Genomic DNA, 22,428 nt, shown 5'->3' on the forward strand with positions numbered 1-22,428 from the left:
TGGTTTGCATGCGGAGGGGGTGGGACTCAGTTTCCCTGGGTGTTACTGGTTTAACAAGGTGAGGGGAGAGGGAGTTTGTTGTTGCAGAGGACCAGAGAGAGAACTTGGGGCCCCAGCCGATGGCCTGGAGGATGGATACCCCAGCGACCGGTGACCTGGCGACCCGGAGGCCCAGCTTAGGAGCTGCAGCCGGTTCTGGCCAGTGGGCGGACAATGGGCTGCAGAGTGAGCACCCAGTGACCTAACCAGCCGATTCCAGCCAGAGGACAGAAGAGGGGAGAGGAGGCCCCGGTTTACAACCCTGTTTCCCTGAAGAGAAGACAATGGACAGAGGCGGGGCTTGGGGGAGGTGATATCAGATGCCCAGCTGGGAAGCAGGGGGGCTCTGGGCTGGAGAGGGGGAGCCGAGGTTCCCACCGAGAGGCAGGGTGCCAGGCTGTGCTGGGAGGGGTGCAGGGAGCCAGGGCTGGGCCAGCACCCCAAGGCAGTGAAGGGGGATGAGATGGGGGCAGAAGGGGGGTTTTCTTTAACCCTTTGCAGACTGGACAGACACAGCCTGGGGCTCAGTGGCTGGATCACATCCCCCCCAAAGCCGGTCGCTGGTAGCAGCCTCTGTGCGCCCCCCATCGCTGGCAGAGGGGTGACAGGAGGGGGAGGGGCTATGCCTTGGGTCCCAGGGAGGGGAGTTAGGAATGGCTGAGGCTGTACATAACGGAGTCTGACTCTTCCCCTATCCCATCAGTGGGGCGGTGGCCATGGGGCACAGAGGGCCACAACCCTAGATGGGAGCCTGGCCTGCCCCCTGCCCTAACAGCCAAGCAGCCTGGGGGTCCCGTCCCCTCTCCCGTCCCTCCCCAAGAACTGACAGCGCTGCCAAGAGTAGCGGGGAAGGTGCTTTATTGCGAAGAGCAGGTGGCTCTGGGGGCAGCGAGCTGTGGGGGGCAGAGTCTCTGCGGGGAGGGGGCTGCTTCTAGACCTCCTCAGGGGCCTCCTGGTCGAGGGTTTGGACGTCATCCAGGAAGCTCTTGGGGTTTAGGATGTGACTGGAACCTGGGGGGGAGAGAGGTGGTTGGCAGCGGTGGGCACAGTGAGGCGGGCATGAGGCTGGCATCACCATCTCCCCCATCCTTGCAGCTGGACCCTGCTCTAGTGCAGGGGGGGAGGGGCTGTCTCCTGCCCGCCGCGGCCTGGCACCGCACCCCTTGTGCCGCTGTACCCTGCATGGCCAGGCAAGAATCCATGCGCTGACAGCGTTCCTCACCCTTGAGTCTTAGAGGGGTGTGTGCAGGGGGTGAGCCATATCCCTATGGGTGTTACTGGGGGTGTCTGACTGGACCCTCACACATGGTCCCTGGGCAAGGAGAGGCCTGGGGAGCCAGGGACTAGGAGATCAGGTGTCTAGATACAGGCCATGCGTGGCTGAGGCAGGTGGGGCAAGTGCATCTATTCCCAGGCCCCCGGGTGCGGGAGGACAGAGGGTGGCAGGGGCGCCCTGTGGGTGCTAGGCAGGCAGTTCTAGCGTCTCCCCCTCCCAGGGGGTCCCGACTGTCCCTGACCTGGGCATTCCAGCCACCTCTCCCCCCAGGACTCGCCCCACTCACCGATCACCACCTCCCACTCGCCCTTGGTGGCCCGGGTCACTTCGTAGGCGCAGCGCATCTCAGACATGGTCACCCCACCCAGCACGTAGATGATGAGGCGCGGGCCCGTCCGGTACTCGGCCGCTGGCTTGCTCTTGTGCCAATGCCCGAAGCGGGTGCTGGGGGAGAAAGGAGCAGTGTGGATACCAGGGGCTCGCTGAGGGAATGCCAGGCGGAGAGGTGGGCACTGCCCGAAGCGGGGGCTGGGGGGTAGACGGGCAGTGTAGATACCAGGGGCTCGCTGACGGAATGCCAGGCGGAGGGATGGGCACTGCCCGAAGCGGGGGCTGGGGGGAGAGGGGCAGTGTGGTTACCAGGGGCTCGCTGAGGTAAGGCCAGATGGAAGGGCAGGGCCTGGAGGGGGATGGGGGGCAGGCCCTGCCCAAGGCAGTGGGACAGGAGTCCCAAAGGAGGCAAGAGGGAGTAGGGGAGGGTGGCACCTGCCCTGGGCTGGGGGTGCTGTCTAAAGCTCAGCCAGTCCCTTTCCTCCATCCTGAGCCCTGGTGTGTTGAGGGCCTGCTGGGGTGTGGGGACATGGTGAGATGGGTCCAGGGCTCCAGGCTCTTGGACACCCCCTCCCCCGTAGAGGGCAGGGTCCTGGCCACACACTCCCAGGCACAGAGGCTCCTACACCCGGGGGGGTGGGAGGGTGTCAGGGCTCTGCCCCCCACAGCCCAGCCGGGCTCAGCCTTACCTGACAGCAGCCTGAGAGCTGGTGGTAGGGACCACGTCTGACATGAAGGGCCACAACTTGGTGTCCAATTTCTCCTCAATGATGTCCTGGACAGGGGGAGGGGGGAAGAGGACAGGTCAGCAGGGGCTAAGCAGCAGGAACCTTGGACCTGGTGGCCAAGCCAGGCCCCATTGGGGGGAGGGGCTGGGACGGCTCCTCCCTGAATGATTGACAGTCCCTGTGGGAGCAGCCTGGGGCCCCCTTTCTGGGGTGGGACATGGGAAGCCAGCAAAAAGCACGTTGACTCCTCCCGTGATGCCCCCTCCATCTCCCCACCTTCCCCTCAGCTGCTCAGTGCCCTGCTGTGAACTCCCCACCCATCCACCGTTATGGGGAGGGCAGAGACCTCCTGCAGCCGGATCCAGGGCCCCTCACTTGGGGGAGGAGGGAGGCAGGGGGCTGCCCTCAGTGCCCCTTCCCTGCTGCGGGCAGATCCAGGCCCTGCCTCTTGCCCCATGAGGTGTGTCCCAGCCACGCAGGGGGCCCAGGCTATGATACATCCTAATACCACATAATAGGGGCTTTTACATTAATCCGCTGCCTTGACTTGTACAGTGAGGCTTAAGGCCTGCCGAGCTGCGGCTAGCGTGGGGGTGGGGGTGGGGGGGTTGGATTAGGCACAGGATTGAGGCTACCACAACTGCCTGCCCCAAAATCCCACAGGAGGAACCATCACAGTGTTGGAGCAGGGGCCTGGGAGCCTCCCTCAGGTGTGGGGGGTTAATTCTTGGCCTGGAGGAGCCCCAAGGCAGTAGGCTGAAGGCAACTAAGTGTGCCCCTCACCCCCTTGAAGAGTGCCCCACAGGGCAGGGGGATGAGGGGCTCAGCCCCCAGCAGGCATTGGGGGAAGGAGCGACCATGTCACCTCTCACAAGCTAAGCAGGTTTGGGCCCAGGCAGTGCTTGGATAGGAGACCTCTAAGGAAAAGCCAGTGGGTGCTGGGGGGTGCTAGTGAGTCAGCAGAGGGTGCTTTATGTCCCCAGTGCGGCGCTAGGGGGCGCTGTACTGCCAGGAGCGGGCGGGGGGCTCTGCAGGGGGCGCTCTCCCCTGGCAGTCAGTGCTGGCCCCAGTGCGGCGCTAGGGGGCGCTGTATTGCAGGGAGCGGGCGGGGGGCTCAGCAGGGGGGGCTCTCCCCGGTCAGTCAGTGCTGGCCCCAGTGCGGCGCTAGGGGGCGCTGTACTGCCAGGAGCAGGCGGAGGGCCCAGTAGGGGGCGCTCTCCCCTGGCAGTCAGTGCTGGCCCCAGTGCGGCGCTAGGGGGCGCTGTCCTGCAGGGAGCGGGCGGGGGGCTCAGCAGGGGGGGCTCTCCCTGGTCAGTCAGTGCTGGCCCCAATGCGGTGCTAGGCGGCGCTGTATTGCAGGGAGCGGGCGGGGGGCTCAGTAGGGGGCGCTCTCCCCTGGCAGTCAGTGCTGGCCCCAGTGCGGCGCTAGGGGGCGCTGTCTTGCAGGGAGCGGGCGGGGGGCTCAGCAGGGGGCGCTCTCCCCTGGCAGTCAGTGCTGGCCCCAGTGCGGCGCTAGGGGGCGCTGTATTGCAGGGAGCGGGCGGGGGGCTCTGCAGGGGGCGCTCTCCCCTGGCAGTCAGTGCTGGCCCCAGTGCGGCGCTAGGGGGCGCTGTCCTGCAGGGAGCGGGTGGGGGGCTCAGCAGGGGGGGCTCTCCCCGGTCAGTCAGTGCTGGCCCCAATGCGGTGCTAGGCGGCGCTGTATTGCAGGGAGCGGGCGGGGGGCTCAGTAGGGGGCGCTCTCCCCTGGCAGTCAGTGCTGGCCACAGTGCGGCGCTAGGGGGCGCTGTCCTGCAGGGAGCGGGCGGGGGGCTCAGCAGGGGGCTCTCTCCCCTGGCAGTCAATGCTGGCCCCAGTGCGGCGCTAGGGGGCGCTGTCCTGCAGGGAGCGGGCGGGGGGCTCAGTAGGGGGCGCTCTCCCCTGGCAGTCAGTGCTGGCCCCAGTGCGGCGCTAGGGGGCGCTGTATTGCAGGGAGCGGGCAGGGGGCTCTGCAGGGGGCGCTCTCCCCTGGCAGTCAGTGCTGGCCCCAGTGCGGCGCTAGGGGGCGCTGTCCTGCAGGGAGCGGGCGGGGGGCTCAGCAGGGGGGGCTCTCCCCGGTCAGTCAGTGCTGGCCCCAGTGCGGCGCTAGGGGGCGCTGTATTGCAGGGAGCGGGCGGGGGGCTGAGCAGGGGGCGCTCTCCCCGGTCAGTCAGTGACCAGTACTGTGCTGCAGGAGTTCGTCCTTTAGATGAACGTCAAACAGCTGCTGCTCACTGGAGGTTAGGCCAAGGACCCTGCCGGCCATTCAGTTTCCAGTGCCAGTCATGACAGTGTGCTGCCTGGATCCCCTGCACTTCCAGCCCCACACGCTGATCACCTCCTGCCCTAGACTCTCGGGCAGTGCTGCTGTGCGGCTGTTAACAGCTGCCTGCCAGTCCTCAGGAGGAATTCAGCCCCAGTGAGGGACCCCTGTATAAACCGCCTCTGCCCCACCCCAGAGGTGGCAGCATCTCAGTACCGGGTAAGACAACTGCCCTGCACTCGTGTCTATGATCTAAGGGCAGGTCTTCACTACAGGGGGGGGTCGATTTAAGATATGCAAATTCAGCTACGCGAATAGCGTAGCTGAATTCGACGTATCGCAGCCGACTTACCCCGCTGTAAGGACGGTGGCAAAATCGACCTCCGCGGCTTCCCGTCGACGGCGCTTACTCCCACCTCCGCTGGTGGAGTAAGAGCGTCGATTCGGGGATCGATTGTCGCGTCCCGACGAGACGCGATAATTCGATCCCCGAGAGGTCGATTTCTACCCGCCGATTCAGGCGGGTAGTGTAGACCTAGCCTAAGACCCCTAAGGATGGCAGCAGGAGAGCACTTTCTGATGAGCCCCTCACATGGCTAGAGCCCTGCACGGATACAAAAATGTGGATGTGCATCAGCCCGCGATCCACTAGCCGTCTGTATCCGCATCCTCATGGGTAGCAGCAAGCCCTCACAAGGGCTAGCGAGGGGGGGAAGGGGTCTTGCTTGGAAGAGGCAGCGCGAGGGTGGGGCTTGGGGGTAAGGGGCAGCTTGGAGGGGTGGGGGTTTGGGGGAAGGGGCAGCGTGGAGGGGGCAGGGTCTAGAGGAGAATGGGTAGCGCGGGGGCGGGGTCTCAAGAAGGGGCAGCGTGGAGGGGGTAGGGGCTGGGGGGAGGGGTTTCTCATCAAGTGATGCTCCTGGGAGGTCACAAGCGACGGTACACGGCAGCAGCAAAGCATGTTGCATCACAGTGGGGTGCTGCCCGGGAGCTGGTGGGGACGCTGGTGCTGCTCAGCGTGGCAAGGCGAGTGGGTGCCAGCCAGCCCCGACTCCGACCTGTCGCCCAGCCACTGGCTGCTGGCCGGCGGCCCCGAGCGCGCTGTGCCCCCCAGGCTGCCTGAGCTGGATGCCGTGGGCCAGGCGCTGCTGGGGAGTAGAGCCCGACCCGGTTGTATCTGCAACCGATCCACTATCCGCAGAAATGGTGCACGGATATGCAGGGCTCCACACATGGCTGACCCCAAACCAGCCCCTCCCCCTTGGGCCCAGCCTGCCAGGTGTGACCCCCACCCCCAAGGCCAGGAAGCAGACGGCCTGGTACCTCCATGACGTCCTTGAGCCTGGGGGTCCAGCGGGAAAGCAGGTAGGTGGACTCCGGCCGCACCTTCCTCTCGGGTCGCAGCTGCCCGCTCTGGGGGAGGAAGGGAGAGGGGGTGAGAGGCAGCAGGGAGGGGGTGCGGGATGGGAACGGGGGCAGACAGGGAGAGCGCAGCCTACCTGAGTCGCTCCAGCCGGGCTGGCAGGGGAGGGGCAGAGAAAAGAACAGAATGGATCACTGAGCGAGAGAGAGAGAGAGAGAGGAGGGGAGAGAGACTGATGCGAGAACAGAGACGCTTCCCCCCATTCGTCACATGGCCACCCCATGCAGTGGTCACCAGCTCCAGCTCCCTGGCGATCTGAGGTCCTGACCCCCAGGGTCCTCTGCAGGGCAGAAGAGGTCACCCCAGATGGGGAGTAACTCGGGGGTCACCCTCATATGGGGAGGGCGTCACCCCATTGGATGGGGCAGAGGCCACCTTTGTGCTGGGAGTAGGTCACTGCCATGGAGGGCACCTCCAGGATGGCCTGGGCTCCCCTGCCATGGGTACAGCTGCTGGCCCCTGGCCCCATTCCCTTACCCCAGGCGTGAAAGAGATGCCCAGGAAGTCCATGTTGTTGATGCTGCCGCTCAGCTGCTGGATCTTGGCACACTGGATCAGCTTGGCGAGGTTCTCCTTGCTCACACCTGCATGGGGAGAGACAGGTCAGCGCTAGCACCCCTGGGACGCACCCACAGCCTTGGCACATTCAGTCCATGGCCCAGGAGTCCTAGTTCCCTGATCAAACCCTGAGATCCTGCTCTTCCTACCCCTCCCAGAGCTGGGGGTAGAACTCTTCCTACCCCTCCCTGAGATCCTGCTCTTCCTACCCCTCCCAGAGCTGGGGGTAGAACTGGCTGAGGGTGACCAGATAGTAAGTGTGAAAAATCGGGACAGAGGGTGGGGGGTAATAGGTGCCTATATAAGAAAAAGCCCCAAATATCAGGACTGTCCCTATAAAATCGGGACATCTGGTCACCCTAGGTAGAACCCACGAGTCCTGGCTCCCAGCCCCCCTCTAACCCACTAGACCGCACGCAGTTAATGACTGAATTTAGGTTCTTGATGCTCTTCCCTCCCTCCAGAGGTTCTCTCGGGAGCAGGGGGCAGGGGTCTCTCTAGCTCCCCCTGGCAGTGCAGAGGGAGTCCCCCTCCCCCTGATCTGGGCTCCCCCATCTGCAGCCAGTCAGGTACAGTGTCAGAGCCGAGGCCTGGGTCCTTAAGACTGGCTGCAGATGGGGGAGCCCAGATCAGGGGGAGGGGGACTCCCTCTGCACTGCCAGGGGGAGCTAGAGAATGGGCCAGGGGGCTGCTCGGGGTGTACGTCTCCATCCCCCGTCCCTGCAGAGAACGGGCCGGGGGGGGGCCGTTCCGGGGGTGTGTCTCCATTTCCCCTCCCTGCAGAGAATGGGCCGGGGGAATCGTGGAGGGCGGACACTGCTGGGAAGGCAGCAGCAGGGAGCAAAGGCCGCCAGGTCTGACCCCAGGGGGCAGTGCGGAGCGTGGGCGCGGCACACTGTCTGGCTCGCAGGCACCGAGAGGTGGGCAGAGGGGAGACAGGGCCGTAGAGCCAGGCTGGACACAGGCCCCGGGAAGCGGCTGGCTGGGAGACGCCCTGCGTGGCTGGGGGGCGTGCCAGTCTGAGCAGTGCTATTCCCCCCCAGCCCCACAGGCCTGGGCCCCGCCTCCAGGAGCACCCCCTGCAGCAGCAGGCCTCCCAGAGCTGCGCCCTGCAGGCCTGTGGCGTTACCGTTCTTCAGGAAGATGTAGAGCAGGATGATGCGCGTCTTGTCGCAGGCCTGCACGCTGGGGTCCAGCAGGACGGGCCGGATGATCTCCATCGGGTCCCTGATCACCTTCCCATCCACGTCCGTCCCCATGGCCAGGTCCTGGGGGGGAGGGGGGCGCACACACAAGGCCCAGGTCAGGCTGCTCCGCTTCCTCCTGCCCCACAGCAGGATGGGAGACGCAATGGCCCCACGACCCACAGGTCGCCTACCCCCTGTGCCAGGGCCCCCTCCTCCCTGGGGTCAGCTCCCCCTGGGGTGAGCAACGGGCCCCCAGGGAGTAACCCAAGCCCCATGTCCCCCTTCTGCACCCGCGGTGCTACATGGGGGGGCTGGCCCTGGCTCCAGCGAGCCTGCGGCTCTGAGACCCCTTTCTCCGGGCTGAGTCCATGAGCCAGACTCTGGCCCCCAGCCAGGCTCTGCCCACAGACCCACCTGCTCCATGCTGCACAGCTTCTCCACCGTCCCTTTGAAGTGCCGCATGCAGTGCTCGGCCAGGTTCAGGTGCGTGGAGTACTGCGGGGAGAGACCGGGACAGGGGGGAGTTTACTGCGGCACTGCATCACCGGCTGGTCCAGAGCACCCCCAGCCCCCAAGGAGGGCCCCTTGGCCAGAGGAGCAGCCCCAATCGGCTGTGTAAGCCGAGTATATAGGGATTGTTTTGCCCAGCACTGAAGTGCAGCCACCTCTGGGATGGAGTGGGGCAGCTGGAGGGGAGGATCAGGAGGAGGGAGCAGCTTCCAAATCAGCCCACGGCTTCTCTGTTAGTCAGCATGAGGTTGGGGGCTTGGAGACCAGCAGGTGTCGGGGTACCTGTGCCAGTGGCCAGGAGCTTTCTGTTGGCACGTGGCCCAGTGGCACCAGGAGTGGCTCCAACGGGCTGGTTTGGAAGCCCACCAAGGCCCTCTCCCGAGAGCTGCAGCAGCAAGGCGTGGGCGTTACCCAAGGGCTGCCATTGCTGCGGCTAACATGGCAGCTCTGGGCACTGACGGGCAGGCTGCTGCCCATGGTGCCACACAGCACCTGGGGGGGAAATGGCTCTGCTCGATGGGACAGGTCAGAAGCTCTCATCAGGCAGTAAAGCGGAGTGCCCCAGAGTGCCCCGCCCCCCAGAGAGTCCCTACTGTCCCTCACCAGCCCCACAGAGCACCCTGCCCCCCCATCAGCCCCACTGAATGCCCTGCCCCCCCCCACTAACAGCCCCAGCCCCGTTACCTTGTTCAGCTCTCTCTGGTACTCAGGCAGCTTCTTCAGGATCTGGGACAGGTCCTCGATGTCGGCCTGGAGGGAGGCGGTGGTGAGATCCCGGCCCCTCCCAGCACACAGAGCCCCCTGCAAGGCAGAGGCCTCGCCTGGGGACAGCCGCAGCAGCCCAACCACGCGTGCCAGGGTGGGTCACTCAGGCCACGTGTGGCTGTGGCTTGGGTTAGACCTGCTCTTCCCAGGCCAGCTGGAATGAGACGGGAGCCCCGCAACCCGAGTGCCCCTTGAGGTGTAAAGCGGCAGCGGGCCAGGGAGATGCCAGCATTGGCTCCCTGCAGCTCTCCCTGCAAGGCCCTGACCCTGCTTTCTGACCCCGCCCCATGGGCCTTTGCCCTCCCTCACCGTGGGGAGCTCCAGAGCTCTGGCTGCGGGGCAGGGGGCTCCACATACACCTCTTAGCCCTTTACAGGCAAACCCTGGGAGCAATTGGACAGCCCCCCCCCAACCCCTCCTAGGGCAGCAGGGCAGCCTCCCCTCCCCATCAGTGGCAGTGGGATGGGTCCCCCCGTCCCAGACTCCCCAATCGCTCCCCCTCCCAGCCCCCACCGCACCTCGTCCGTGGTCAGCCTCTTGCTCTCACAGAAGGTGTGCAGCAGCTCAGTCACCTTCCTGCAGCAGGGAGAGGGGTCAGGCTGGAGCCAGGCACTGCCTTAGAGGTAGGGGGTGCCCTCTCCTATGCTACAGGGGATGGAGCCCCCACCCCACGGGCACCACGGTTCTCTGCCTCGAGAGTCTCAGATGGGGCGGGGGGGGGGCTCTTCCCAAGTTACCCCAAGGCAGAGTTCAGTGCACCTCTGGGGGCTCCTGGTGCCCTGATGGGGGTGGGGCCTGGGGGCAGAGGCAGGCCCAGCAGGAGGTCAGTGAGGGACTCACTCAAGGGGCTGTGAGGTGCCTGGGGAGATCCTGGGATCGGGGGAAGACAGTGTCCAGGGGGATCCCCAAGAGGAGATGCAGACAGTTGCTCTGGAAGGGAGCGCTCAGGGGTCCTTTGGGGAGAGGGGCTGGGTCCAGGGGGTCTCAGCACTCAGAGAGGAGCATGTCTGAGGGACAGGCCCCAGCACTGGGTGGGAGGGGAAGGGGGAGTCCTGGCAGTGAGCAGGAGAGGGGTGTGTTGCTGGGGGGTGTCCTTGCACTGGGTGGGAGAGGAGTGTATCCAAGGGGGAGTGGGGTTCCAGCACTGGGTGGGAAGGGAAGGGGAGGGGTGTGTCCGAGGGGGCCCCAGGGTGGGGAGGGCTGTGTCTGAAGGGGAGGATGGGGGAAGTCCCGGCACTGGAAAAGAGGGGGGGTGTCAACGGGGTGGGCTGTCCTGGCACTGGGTGGGAGAGGTGTGTCCGAGGGGGAGGTCCTGGCAGTGGGCGGGGAGGAGAGGGCTGTGCCAAAGTGGGGGTAGGGGGTCCTGGCACTGGGCGGGGAGGGGAGAGGTGTACCGAAGGGGGGGGTAGCGAGTCCGGGACTAGGCATTGGGTGGGGCACAAAGTGGTGTGTCCGGGGAGGGCGGGGGCGGATGGGTCCCGGCCCTGGGTGGGGCACGGAGGGGCATATCCGGGGTGATGGACGGGGCACAGAGGGGCGTGTCAGGGGCAGGGCTGAGCGCGCTCACTGGGAGACGTCAGCGATGTGCATGTGGCGTAGCTGCACCCAGAGTTCGTCATCTTCATCCAGCAGCGCCTCCTTCTCCCGCGAGTCGCTGGTGCCCGTTGTCTCGTACCTGCGGAGGGGGGATGGGGTCAGGCTGCGACACCCCTCCTCCGAGCGTGGGAGCTACAGAGCAGTGCCGGTGCCTGGGTCACATCCCCTCAGCCCGCCTGAGGAGGAGTGCGGGGCGCCCCCTGCTGGCAGCCAGGCCCTACCTGTAGGTGTTGTTCTCGATGCTGAGCAGGTCGTAGGCCATGGCCTGGAAGGTGAGCTCATGCAGCAGTGGGGACACCAGGTCGAAGCTCCGGTCCACGATCAACAGCTGAGAGCGGGCTTTGTCGGGGCCCTGGGGCAAAGGAGCGAGAGACCCGTCACCCCCTGCTCCGGCGGATGGTTCCTGGCCTGGCTTACACGGCACAATCCAATGGGCCCTGGTGGGCCTGAAACTTCACCACCCACCCTCTCTGTGGCCCAGCCCCCAACCCCAGGGGAAGCCAGGAGACACCCACCAAGCTAGCTGAGACGTGCCCTGGGGTCCCGCCCTGACCAGCAGGGAGAGCTCCCCACCCAGCTGCGCTGCAACGCCCCCTGCAGGGACGGGCCACCTGCCCCTCGTGCAAATAGCAATGGCCACTCCCCCAAGCACGCTCTCTGCTCGTGCCTCTCCACCAACGGGAGCATGCCCCTTACAAGGCAGCCCCCCGACTGCGCCCTGCCCCATATGCTGCGTGGGAAGGGGGGGAACTACACCAGAAGGCCCTGGCTAGTCTATCGTTAACCAACACCAGGCCCAGAGACTCTTTGATATAAGGTCCCAGAGGGGGACAATGGGACGTTATCCCGATGCCCCACCTTGCATCTGAGCTGGGACCCCATATGAGGCTTTAGCTCCCCACTCCCAGCCTGGGTGGCCCCCCCCAGCATCCAGCTGGACAGAGACCACTCAAATGGTCAGCATCTCAGACCCACATCATTAGGGGCTGGCCCAGCCCCCGCTCCCTGCCTGATCAGCATGCACTGCCCTCTTAGCACAGCAGGTGGCGATAGGAGACCAGCCCTGCGCTCCCATGGCAGACTGCTCTGAAACCGGCTCCAGCAGCTCCAGTGGAACCCAAGCCCACCCAGGAGCACCTCAGCAAGGGGCTGCGTCTGCTCTTTGCTGGGTAGCACAAACAGTCAGGGGGGCCGGGGACGTACAGCCCCTGACCCTTCCCCAACTGTCCCACCTCAGTACGTAGCCCGATTTTCAGCCACACTTGGTCTCCACAGCCTCTGGGTAAATGGGTTGAGGCTGACGGGGGAGCGCCTCTCTCGGAGGAGTATCTGGACCCCACCACTGTAGCACTATCATTGCTGCATCCTGCCCCCCCATGCACGTGGGGCTGGGCAGGGCTGTCACCCCATTGCAGAGGGGGATGGAGGCCCAGAGGGGCTGGGTGACTCACCCAAGGTCACACAGGAAGTCTGTGGCAAAGCAGGGACATGAACCCAGAACTGGCACCATCATTCCTCTCCAGCACTACCCAGCCTGGGGGGGTTGCTATGCCCAGCGCCCCTCCCGGACTCTGCTCACACCTTTGCCAGTTCAGCTCGGCTGGAGGGATCCCCGAGTGCAGATGGGGGCTGGCGTAACCACCAGGTCACCCCCCAGAACAGAGGGGCGCTTAGTGCACTGGTGAGTGCCACAGCACTGCCTGGGCCAGCTACCCCTCAGGGCTGGCAGCTGGGAAACATCAGGGCAAGAGGGACTACTGCAGACAAGGCCCCAGGGCGCCGTGACCGTGGGCTGGGTGGCTTTGGAGACCTGACTGCTAGAGGCCATGCTACAAGAGTCCCTGGGGTTCTGCGCCAGCTGGCAAGGCGGGGGCACTGGACTGGCCAGCCGGGATTGTGCAGCATGGAGCCAGCACTGCATTGAGAGCAGGAGCTTGAGTCAGCCCTCCCGGCCCTGCGGTGGGCGTGCTGTCTGGACTCCTGGCTCCTATTCCTGCCTTTGCCACCTACTCCTGGCACGCTGCTCCATGCCTCAGTTTCCCCCGTGTAACATAGGGATAGTGCTGACACCTGTGACAGGGAGGCTTGGCAAGAGTCTCAGGAATATCCCTGGGGGGGCTCAGAGGAGCAGGGTGTGCACGGAGCAGGACTTTGCCCTCCCCAGCGCCGCTCTCAGCTCCTGAGAATAGCACAGATCAGACGGGGGCTGCAGGCTGGAGCCAGCTCTGCTGCAGCAAGTAGCTCCAGTGGTTAACAAGCATGCTGTCAATCCCTTCCCTGGGTAGATGGTTTGGGCAGCCAGGTGTGAGCCAGGCTCCCCTTTGGAGGCAGGCCTGTGCTGCCAGCTGTGAGTTACAGAGCGTCTGTGCCATGGCAGCCAGCTATCCCAGAGGGGGCCCCCCTGCCCGAGACTGGTATCATTATCCCCATTTTACAGATGGGGAAACTGAGGCACAAATAGGGGAGGTGACTTGCCCAAGGTCACCCAGCTGGGAATAGAACCTCGGTCTCCCGTCCCAGTCCAAGGCTCTAGCCACTAGACAACATTGCCTCGGTGGATGGGAAAGTAGAGAGGAAAGGTGCGCTCATGGATCCACAGGGTCGGTGCCAGGGCCCCAGCTGGGGAAGTCTCTGGGAGGAAGCCCTTTGCTCTGCCAGACCCCAACAGGTCTCTCTCTTCCTCCAGGACAAGCCATACGGCCTCCCACCTCCTGAGACCGAACCGCTGGGCTTCACCCCGTGAGCCCTGCCCAGCGAGTCCAGCTGAGACAGACCCTGGGACAGACCCGTCCACTCCGCAGGGCCCGATGCCACTCAGCCCGGGTGACAGGGCCACTCCCCCAGCGTTGTCAGAACAGTCGGGTTTCTTAGGCACCTGGACCCCAGCCCGGGCAGCCCAGCCCACTGAAGGTTAAAGCAAGAGGCCATTCTGGTTAGCCCAGAGCCCGGCCGAGCTGCAGCGAAACCTGTTTTCAGGCTCCGGGTCTCTCGCTCAGGGCCTGTCTATATGTAAACCCCTGCAGCTGCGCCGCTTCAGTGACGCCGCCTTTCTCATACCCCCGAGCGAGGCAATTGCCTCCTGTAGACCAGGCCTCTTCAGTCTGACCTTGGTCAGTTCTCAGGCGAGAGCTCCCAGCTTCCCCCACTTATCCCCCAGCTCAAACCTTCCCAACCCTGTGTTCTCGAGCTGGGGCCCCTGCTCCGATTCCCTGCTGGGAGTGTCCAGCCAGGAGCCATTGGAGATGTCATGGTCTTTCTGGCCCCCAGGCTGATCTGGGTTGGATTCTCTTCATTTCACCAAGACAGGGATGTGACACCCCCCCACACCATGATTCTTACCTTCCCTGAGAGTCCTTCCCCCCACGCCCCACCAGAGAAGCCATGAAACATATAGGGGAAACTGAGGCACGCATCGGCTTCATAAAAGATATTACAAACATTCCCAGTTGGTCACAGGTGCACAGTCTCCCAGCAGCTCGGCAAAGGCTGGAAGCAAGAGCAGAAGCAACAGGAGGGAGAGATCTGGGCAGGCCTTGGATTTTACATCACTTTGCTTCTCCTAGGGAGACAGGAGCCACTGGGTTTCCCATGCGAGAATCCAGGGCAGGGTGGGTTTGCAGCTCCCCTCTGCTGGGGGTGGGACGGGGACGGCAGGAGCTGGGTCAGGGCTGACTTGTGGCTAAGGCTCAGGAGAGCTGGGTTCTACTCCTGCTCTGACAGACTCCCTGCATGCCTCAGTTTCCCATCTGTAACACAGGCCCCCCTGCCTCCCCTGGGAGGCTGAATTCATTAGTGAGGTTCCGATACCACGGTGATGGGTGTAGGAGCACACACAGACAGGAGTGTCCAGGTGTGGAAGAGGCTCTGTGTGCAAAGCTTACTTCTGTGACCGAACTGCCCTGTTTATAAACAGAGATTGTGCTGGGCACACACTTCCCCAGTCGGTGCCTCGGTTTCCCCATCCATAGAGAGGGGATAAGGACACTGGCCTTTGTAGAGCACTTTGCGATCCGCCCACGGCCATTGTTAGAGAAGGGCTGGGGCCGTTAGTCCAACCACACAGGGAATGCTATTTTTCTCCCGAGCCCTCAGGATCTCCAAGGGGGTCTAGACCCCACCCCTCCCCCCGCCAGGATCTCCGAGCAGGTTCTAAATCACTCCTCCTTCCTTCTACTTCTCATGTACTCCCCCTCCCCTCGCAGCTCTGTCCCATGGTGAGGGCGTGGCCGGCACAGCTCGCTCACCTCTCCCATGCTGGGCTCGTATGTCTTGAACACCTTGAGTTTGGCCAGTACAGCATGCGCCAGGTGGAAGTTATCTTCATGGGCCCTGCAGCAAAGACAAACCCTGTGGGTAGAAACAGCTCCTCCCCCAGGGGCACACGCACTTCCTGTAGGAGATGACCAGGTAACCGTCTCCCTCTGGGCACACTCACTTCCTGTAGCGGATGGCTGGGTACCTCCCCATGGCACACTCACTTCCTATAAGGGATAACTGGGTACCCCTCCTCCCGGGCACACTCACTTCCTGTAGCGGATGGCCGAGTACCCCTCCCCCCGGGCACACTCACTTCCTGTAGCGGATGGCCGGGTACCCCTCCCCCCGGGCACACTCACTTCCTGTAGCGGATGGCCGGGTACCCCTCCCCCCGGGCACACTCACTTCCTGTAGCGGATGGCCGGGTACCCCTCCCCCCGGGCAAACTCACTTCCTGTAGCGGATGGCCAGGTACCCCTCCCCCGGGCACACTCACTTCCTGTAGCGGATGGCCGGGTACCCCTCCCCCCGGGCACACTCACTTCCTGTAGCGGATGGCCGGGTACCCCTCCCCCCGGGCAAACTCACTTCCTGTAGCGGATGGCCGGGTACCACTCCCCCCGGGCACACTCACTTCCTGTAGCGGATGGCCGGGTACCCCTCCCCCCGGGCACACTCACTTCCTGTAGCGGATGGCTGGGTACCCCTCCCCCCGGGCACACTCACTTCCTGTAGCGGATGGCTGGATACTCCTCCAGGGTTTCACACAATGAAGCAATCTGCTCTGCCAGCATCTCCAGCTCCTTGTTCCTTTCCCAGGCGCAGCAGGGGCTGAACCAGTTGTGGAAACTCTGTGGCCTGTCCAGGGAGTACACCTGGGGGGCGGGGGGAGCAGAGGTCAGACCCTGGTGCCAACTGCTGGCAGTCAGGCCAGCTGTGCCCCATACCGCGCCCCTAAGATGCGCTGTTGGACCAGGCCAGCCTGGCGGAGCCGGAACGAGCCCCTAGTGAGGGAGAGATCCCTTTGCCAAAGCCACTCCTGTTGTGGTAGAGGGACAGCGGCCCAGAGATTCATGCACCAGCCTGGGATGAAGATGCCCCGGATTCAGGTCCTTACTGAGCTGCAGCGGTGTATCTCTGCCCTGGAGAAGTCAATGTTGGGGGAGGGGGCTTGGACATGCTTCTAGTCTGGCGAAAGCCCCAGCGTAGCCACAGGCAAACCCGGCATCAACGCGCGTCTGCCGCTGTTGCTTATTTCACTGGACGAACAGAACGAGCCATTGGGGAAAACGTGCTGCCCTGGGCTGGCGTCAAACCCAGGGCCCTAGAAGGGAAAGGTGTCCCCGCCCTGAGCCATGTGGAACACTAAGGTTGGGGTGTCATATGTCACCCATCTGCCCTGCGGCCCTGCTCCTCCAAAGCCCGGTCACCCCTTACCTGGCTCTCATAGGGCAGGAAGGCCATGTTGATCTCCTTGAGGATTTTGATGGCCTTGGTGATCCGTGACTTCCGCAGCTTGTTGAACAGAGGGTCAGGACAGGCTGCAAGGCAAAGGCAGTGGGTGGGGGTGACAGGCACAGGGCTCAGGACCACCAGCACAGCGCCAGCCCCCACGGACGGGGCCAGGACGGGCACAGCAGGGGCAGTAGTGCTGCACACCTGTGGGGAACCTGGGCAGATCAGCAGGGCCACACAGGAGTCAACTATGAGTCCAACCCCCCTGAACCAGAGTCACGCCAGGTTCTCGGCTTCTGCAGCATCAGCAGCGAGGAGGGCGGGGGCACAATCTCTCCTACGCAGTCCCTTTCTCACACCCTGCCCTCAGCCCACCACAGGGGGAAGTGACTGGAGTGTACAACTCAGGATGATGCACAAGGAGGAACAGGGACTTGGGCTGTAATGGGGAGAAGCAGATGTGACCTTGACACACTGGGTATTCTGGGTATACCATTCCCACACCCCAGTTGGGACTGATGGAGCAATGCATGCTGGGAATGGTAGCCAGAGGCCGCCTTTCTGGGCGCACCCTGCAGGTGTCTGTGAGCCGTGCTGGCTGGAGGCAGGCCCATGGGGGAGAAGGGGGGGGAAGGGATCGGTGGGGTCGTTCGGTCTGGCCTGCTGGGTCTGCATCCCCCTGCAGGAGGGCAGAGCGTAATCAGGGTGCTGCGCATTGGCCTGCTGGCAGAGAGAGACCCCCCCACCCCCAGGCTCCAGTGTGCCGCTGGCCAGGCTCCCGGCAGGGGGATTCCCCGCCCCCCGATACTCACGGCTGAGGAAGAAGACGTGAGCTGCCTTGTAGGTGAAGGTGGGGGTGCCCTGGAAGTCATCGATCAGAGCCTGCACCGACTGCAAAGGGGGGAGAGGAGGGGTTGTCAGCACCAGCCGAGGCCCCTCCCTGCTGCCCGAAGGGCCCAGCCCATGCTCAGCCCCTGGGGACTCAGGGCCCAGCATGATGCCATCGGGAGGTGGGCTGGTTTTCACCCCCCTGCCCCTGGTCTCCCTCCACTGGCCTCCCTGCTGCAGACGCAGGAGCCTCCTCCCCCACAGCCCCTGCTACCTGAGCCTCTGCCTCAGCGATTCTCCTTCACTTTGAGTCTCAGCTGAGGACTTAGGGTGACCAGATGTCCCGATTTTATAGGGACAGTCGCAATATTTAGTTTTTTTCCCTTCTATAGGCTCCTGTTACCCCCCAACACCTGTCCCGGTTTTTCACACTTGCTATCTGGTCAGCCTAGCTGAGGTTGCCTCTCTCCGCCTGCTGCACCTTCCCATCCAACCCCCACGGGACTGCACTGCGGAGAGGTCTGGGGGACAGTCTGTGCCTCACGTGGCAAAGAACACGAAGCCCAGCTCCGGGGAAACAGCCTCTTGGGGAGCCCCTACTGGCCCCATTCCCATCCTGACCTTGTGCTGCGCATCCCCCCGGACAGCGTCACCTCCAGGCTGCACTAGGTGCTGCCCCAGGGTCTCCCCTGCTCCCCATCCAGCTGCCCCAGGCCCGAGCTCCTACCTTCTCCACAGGGCTGAGCAGGTAGATGGCCTCCAGGCTGGGGATTGGCTCCCGGCGCTTGTTAATATCTTCCACAACTAGGAGAGAGCAGACATTGGGCGCAGGTCAGTGTGTCCTAGCCACCCGCCCCAGCCGCTCTCCACAGGGATGGGGGGAGGGGAAGCCAAGGGGAACAGGGATGTTCGCTGGCAGCAGGCTGAGGGGTTCCACAGGCTACAATGCAGCAGCAGCTTTGATGTGGGGCCATGGGCTGCGATGCTGCCCCAGTACAGAGCAGGGAGGAAACGTCCCTCTGTACTGTGCTGGGGACAGCCCCCTAGAGCGCTGGCTCAGCTCTGTGCCCCTCAACCCCAGGGCTCCTCCACCCTGGAGCAGGGAGCCAGCATTCCCCCTCCTCTGCCAGGACCCTGCCCACAGCATGGGGGAGGAGCAGCGAGGAGTTAACGGGAGTCTGAGAAAAGCGGTGAAGAGGCTCCAGGGGCTGAAAGCGCCGGGCTAAGGGAACTAGATCTGGCTGGGAAGGTACCAATAGCAAGGAGGGCATCTAGGGGGCTGCAAAGGGGGAAAACTAGATGCAAATGTGAATGTAGACAAGTCAACTCCCCGACTGTGAGGTGTATCCAAGGGGGAGGGGAGCCCTGGTGGGGGGAGCAGACGGGAGGGAGGGGCCACTCACGTGTGATGCCTTCGTCCACGATGTCGGACATCTTGCAGCATGACGAAAGGATGCGCGTGCTGGGGTGGTCCATGATCAGCACCTGGGGTAGCGAGAGGGGAGCGTGCCGCTTCGGACGAGCTAGTCACTGCCCTGAGCCCAGCCGCCCACCATCATCATCCACGGCACAGCCAAGGGAGCAGAGCGACTGCTAACGGCAGAGCCGACGGCTCCTGGCCCAGCCCTTCCACAGCAGAGCGGCAGGGCCGTTACCAAGCCTGCACTTGGCTGAGCTGACCGTGCTAAGGACTGCGTGAGGAGCGACAAGGAGAGCGGCTCCGAGCAGAGTGGCTGGTACGAGATGTCGGAGACAAACCTGGGACACCTGGCCGTTCCGAATGGTTCCATCCTCCTAGACCGGAGGAGATCAGCCTCTTGGCCCAGGTGACAGGGTGAGTGCAAGAGGCAGGGACAGAACCCAGGAGTCCTAGCTCCCAGTGCCCTCCTCTGATCCACCAGATACCCGCTCCCCAGCCCTCGGACAGAACCAGGATCAGGGCACAGAGGAATGGAACGAGGGGAGTCTCCGTGTTCCCCTAGGAAAGCCCTGTAGGCCATTGGCCCAACATCTCTACTGCCTTCCTGCCGTGCCGAATGAACCCATTCCTCCGTGCAGCCCAGCATCCTGCTGCACCAGATTCAGCCACTGGGAAACCTAGTCCCCTGTGCTCCCTCTGCCGCACCGGCCAAGCCCACTGCTCCACACACCCCAGCCCAGTCCATGCCGGGGGCTCAATAACCTGCCTGCCCAATGGTGCATGCTGCCCCCATGCTTGGTGCTTTCCTGCTCCTCCTCCCACCCAGGCTGGCTCACTGGGCCCAGTGGTCTGATCCGGTGTGTGTGGGGGGAGATATGGGGCTAGCTGGACCAGCTGGGTCTTATCCAGCACAGCGGGAATGCAGACATACCCAAGCCTAGCTGGGGGCGGATGATCGGCTAGACAGAGCAGGGATCTGATCCAGCCTGGAAAACATCAGGGTCCTAATGAATCCCAAGAAGCTGGAGGGGAAGGAGCACAATATATGGATACAGCATATCCCCAGGGGGACACCAGGGCAGCAGGCCCGGCCTGCTTACCTTCCATTCTCCTTCCTTCTTCACGCTGCGAAAGACAACGCTGAGGATCTCTGCGAGGGAAAGAGATGGGCATTAGTGGTGGGGATTGGATGGGACGGCTGTGCCCTGAGCCAGGACCCACTGGCTGGTGGAAGGACCCCTTGGGGAAGTGGCTCAGAGGCTGCTCTCAGGCCAGCTAGTGATGTGCTCCTAGCAGAGCCCCCAGTCAGCGATCGTGGTGGGGTGGCAGGCTAGATGGGCCATGGCTCTGATCCCCCTTCCTTTCTGCCAGGCTGGATACGAGCGCAGCTGAACTAAGGATCTGGCCCCGTGCAGCAAGAGAACAGATCCTGTCCAGCACCTCTTGACTGGAGGGGATCCAGGGACCCTCTACTGTGTGTGGGGGACGACAACACGACAAAGACTTCGAATCCTGAGTCCTGCACAAAGAACCCCTCCAAGGCATGCCCCGCTCAGGGAACTGCCGGCCTGTCTCCTGGGCACCTTCCACGGCCAAGCTAAGCAATTAGATAGTCAGCTCTTCGGGCCAAGCACCATCTTTTTGTTATGCCCAGCAGAATGGTACCCTGACCCATGACTGGCACTCCTGGGTGCTACCGTAATACACCTAATAAATAATGTACAGCACCCAGCACAATGGGGTCCTGGCCCACGACTGGTGCTCCTGGGAACTACCGTAATACACCTAATGAATAATGTACAGCACCCAGCACAATGGGGCCTTGGTCCATGACTTGGGCTCCTGGGTCCTACCGTAATACAGGCATTTCAACCCTGAACTGCAGCTACGGCCCCCCACACCAGCCCTGGGCTGCCCCCACCAGCTGTGCCAGTGCCCCTCACTACTGACTGGAGCCCCCTGCTACCCCAGCCCTGGGCTCCCTCCCATTCCCAGCTCTGCCAGTGCCCCTCACTCCTGTCTGCAGCCCCCTGCTATCCCAGCCCTGGTCTGTCCCCCACCAGCTCTGCCAGTGCTCCTCACTCTTCAACCGCAGCTATTCCAGTCCTGGGTTCCCCATCTCACAGCTCTGCAGATGCCCCTCATTCCTGTCCTCAGCCCCCGCAATCCCAGCCCTTGGATCCCACCCACTCCCAGCTCCGCCAGTGCCCTCTACTGCAGCCCCCTGCTATGCCAGCCCTGGTCTGTCCCCACCAGCTCTGCCAGAGCTCCTCACTCCTGACCTGCAGCTATTCCAGTCCTGGGTTCCCCCCCCCCCCCTCACGGCTCTGCAGATGCCCCTCACTCCTGACCTGCAGCCCCCTGCTATTCCTGTTCAGAGACCCCTCTTGAACCGGGGCAGTATGGCCCAGCCCAAGTATTCAAAAGTCACGTGTCAGGCCCTCCTAATTGTGTGATTTACTGAGGAAAAACTAAGAGAAGAGCTAAGGGTTATTAGCACCACCGGCGGTCCTGACCTGTGGGCCACTTTTGCTCTGTCCCAGTTCTGGGGGCAACCATGGAACATCTGAACTGAATCCACTTTCCAAGGGTCTTTTAAACCCCAGGCCTGTGGTCTGGATATAGCCACAGGCCCCGTCCACTGCAGCTGGGGCTGGAGATTCAGAGTGGCTTGGGCTTCTGAAGTAACACAGCCCACACAGCGGGTCAGGGTGTTGCCAGAAGATAATGACTAACACATAGCAACTAACACCTCAGAGTCCAGCATGCACAAGGCAGTGGAGGCCATGCTGATCAGGTGTAAGGCTTTAACTTGTTCTCTCCTACATTACAGCTATAGCCTATGCCAGCTCTGCGTTGTGGCCGGGCAGAAGCGTACTGCTTCACTACGGTACAAAGTGGCTATGACGTCATTTTTCTCCTCGTGTGCAGCTGTTACCCGTTCTGACAGGCTGTTTATAACGCTAAGTTTACTAGTTTTCGGAGGTGGTTGGGGGAGGAGAGGGGGTGCAAGGTGGAAGTTTCGCCTAGGGCGCAAAATATCCTTGCACCGGCCCTGGCGGGAGTCACCCCGATGGAAAGAGATGACGATGATTCCCCCCAAAGTGCAGCTCCTATGGGAGGGGGCAGCCCTTGGGGGTGGGGCAGACACCCTCCTGGTGTGTGACAGGCAGGCAGGGGGAGGAGGAGCTCTCTGCTCTGACTGGTTTCAGAGTAGCAGCCATGTTAGTCTGTACCCCACGAAAGCTTATGCTCTAATAAACTTGTTAGTCTCTAAGGTGCCACAAGTACTCCTGTTCTTTCTGCTCTGACTGACTCCTAATCCTCCCCGAGGGTGCGACACCCCCATAAGCGCCCCGCCCTGCCCTCCCCGGGCCCCCCAACTGGGTCCTGTTCCCCCAGACCCACACCCGACTGGATTCTGCCCCCGACCGGGCTCAGACCCCCCAGCTCTGCACTCACTCTCGCGCACCACCGCCTTCAGCCCGGATGGTGTCATCTCCGCCTTCTCTCACGCACCTTCGAGTCCTGTGGATGGAAGTGGGACTCAGCTGTGTGCGGGGCAGGGCTGGAGTCAGGACTCCTGGGTTCTGCCCCTGCTCTGCTCCTGCCCTTGTGCGCGCCCTGGCTTCTCCCTGCCGTGCTCTGGGGAGTGTCTGTGACACTGGGCGACGGCCCCTAGTGACACTGAGGGAGGGGCCCAGTTCCCTCTAGTGTCACTGATGGATGGGCCCAGCCCCCCCAGTGACTGATTTGAGTATAAAGCAACTGGGGTGCTGGT

General features: G+C 63.3%; 1 protein-coding gene across 5 annotated transcripts; it reads right to left on the minus strand.

Moving 5' to 3' along the window:
- Window positions 1-881: 881 nt before the first annotated feature.
- LOC135891574 (syntaxin-binding protein 2-like) lies at window positions 882-22,146 on the minus strand. Of its 5 annotated transcripts, XM_065419146.1 has the most exons (20): window positions 22,110-22,146; window positions 19,748-19,797; window positions 18,631-18,712; window positions 17,936-18,031; window positions 17,401-17,414; window positions 17,212-17,290; window positions 16,382-16,485; window positions 15,671-15,819; window positions 14,932-15,016; window positions 10,909-11,039; window positions 10,659-10,766; window positions 9,610-9,667; window positions 9,011-9,076; window positions 8,231-8,311; window positions 7,759-7,897; window positions 6,525-6,655; window positions 5,972-6,061; window positions 2,335-2,420; window positions 1,602-1,759; window positions 882-1,050 (listed from the first exon to the last, which is right to left on the minus strand). In XM_065419146.1, exons 1-20 carry the CDS (start codon window positions 22,144-22,146, stop codon window positions 971-973), a joined length of 1,824 nt encoding a protein of 607 aa, XP_065275218.1. In that variant the 3' UTR covers window positions 882-970. The 5 variants fall into 5 exon arrangements, with proteins under 5 accessions (XP_065275218.1, XP_065275222.1, XP_065275223.1 ...); XM_065419150.1 differs by lacking the exon at window positions 17,401-17,414 and having other exon boundaries at window positions 17,212-17,281; window positions 17,955-18,031; XM_065419151.1 differs by lacking the exon at window positions 17,401-17,414 and having other exon boundaries at window positions 6,549-6,655; window positions 17,955-18,031.
- Window positions 22,147-22,428: the final 282 nt, after the last annotated feature.

The sequence above is a fragment of the Emys orbicularis genome, chromosome 19 (assembly GCF_028017835.1).
Source record: "Emys orbicularis isolate rEmyOrb1 chromosome 19, rEmyOrb1.hap1, whole genome shotgun sequence".
Taxonomy (NCBI): domain Eukaryota; kingdom Metazoa; phylum Chordata; order Testudines; family Emydidae; genus Emys; species Emys orbicularis.

Bases quoted from the DNA above. Each gene is read 5' to 3' on its own strand.
- LOC135891574 (XM_065419146.1), bottom strand. From the start codon at position 22,146: ATGACACCATCCGGGCTGAAGGCGGTGGTGCGCGAGA. The intron at 18,032-18,630 runs GTGAGTGGCCCC...GCTCTCTCCTAG, and splicing joins CGTGGACGAAGGCATCACAC to TTGTGGAAGATATTAACAAG. The intron at 10,767-10,908 runs GTAGGGCCTGGC...CCCCCTCCGCAG, and splicing joins ATCGAGAACAACACCTACAG to GTACGAGACAACGGGCACCA.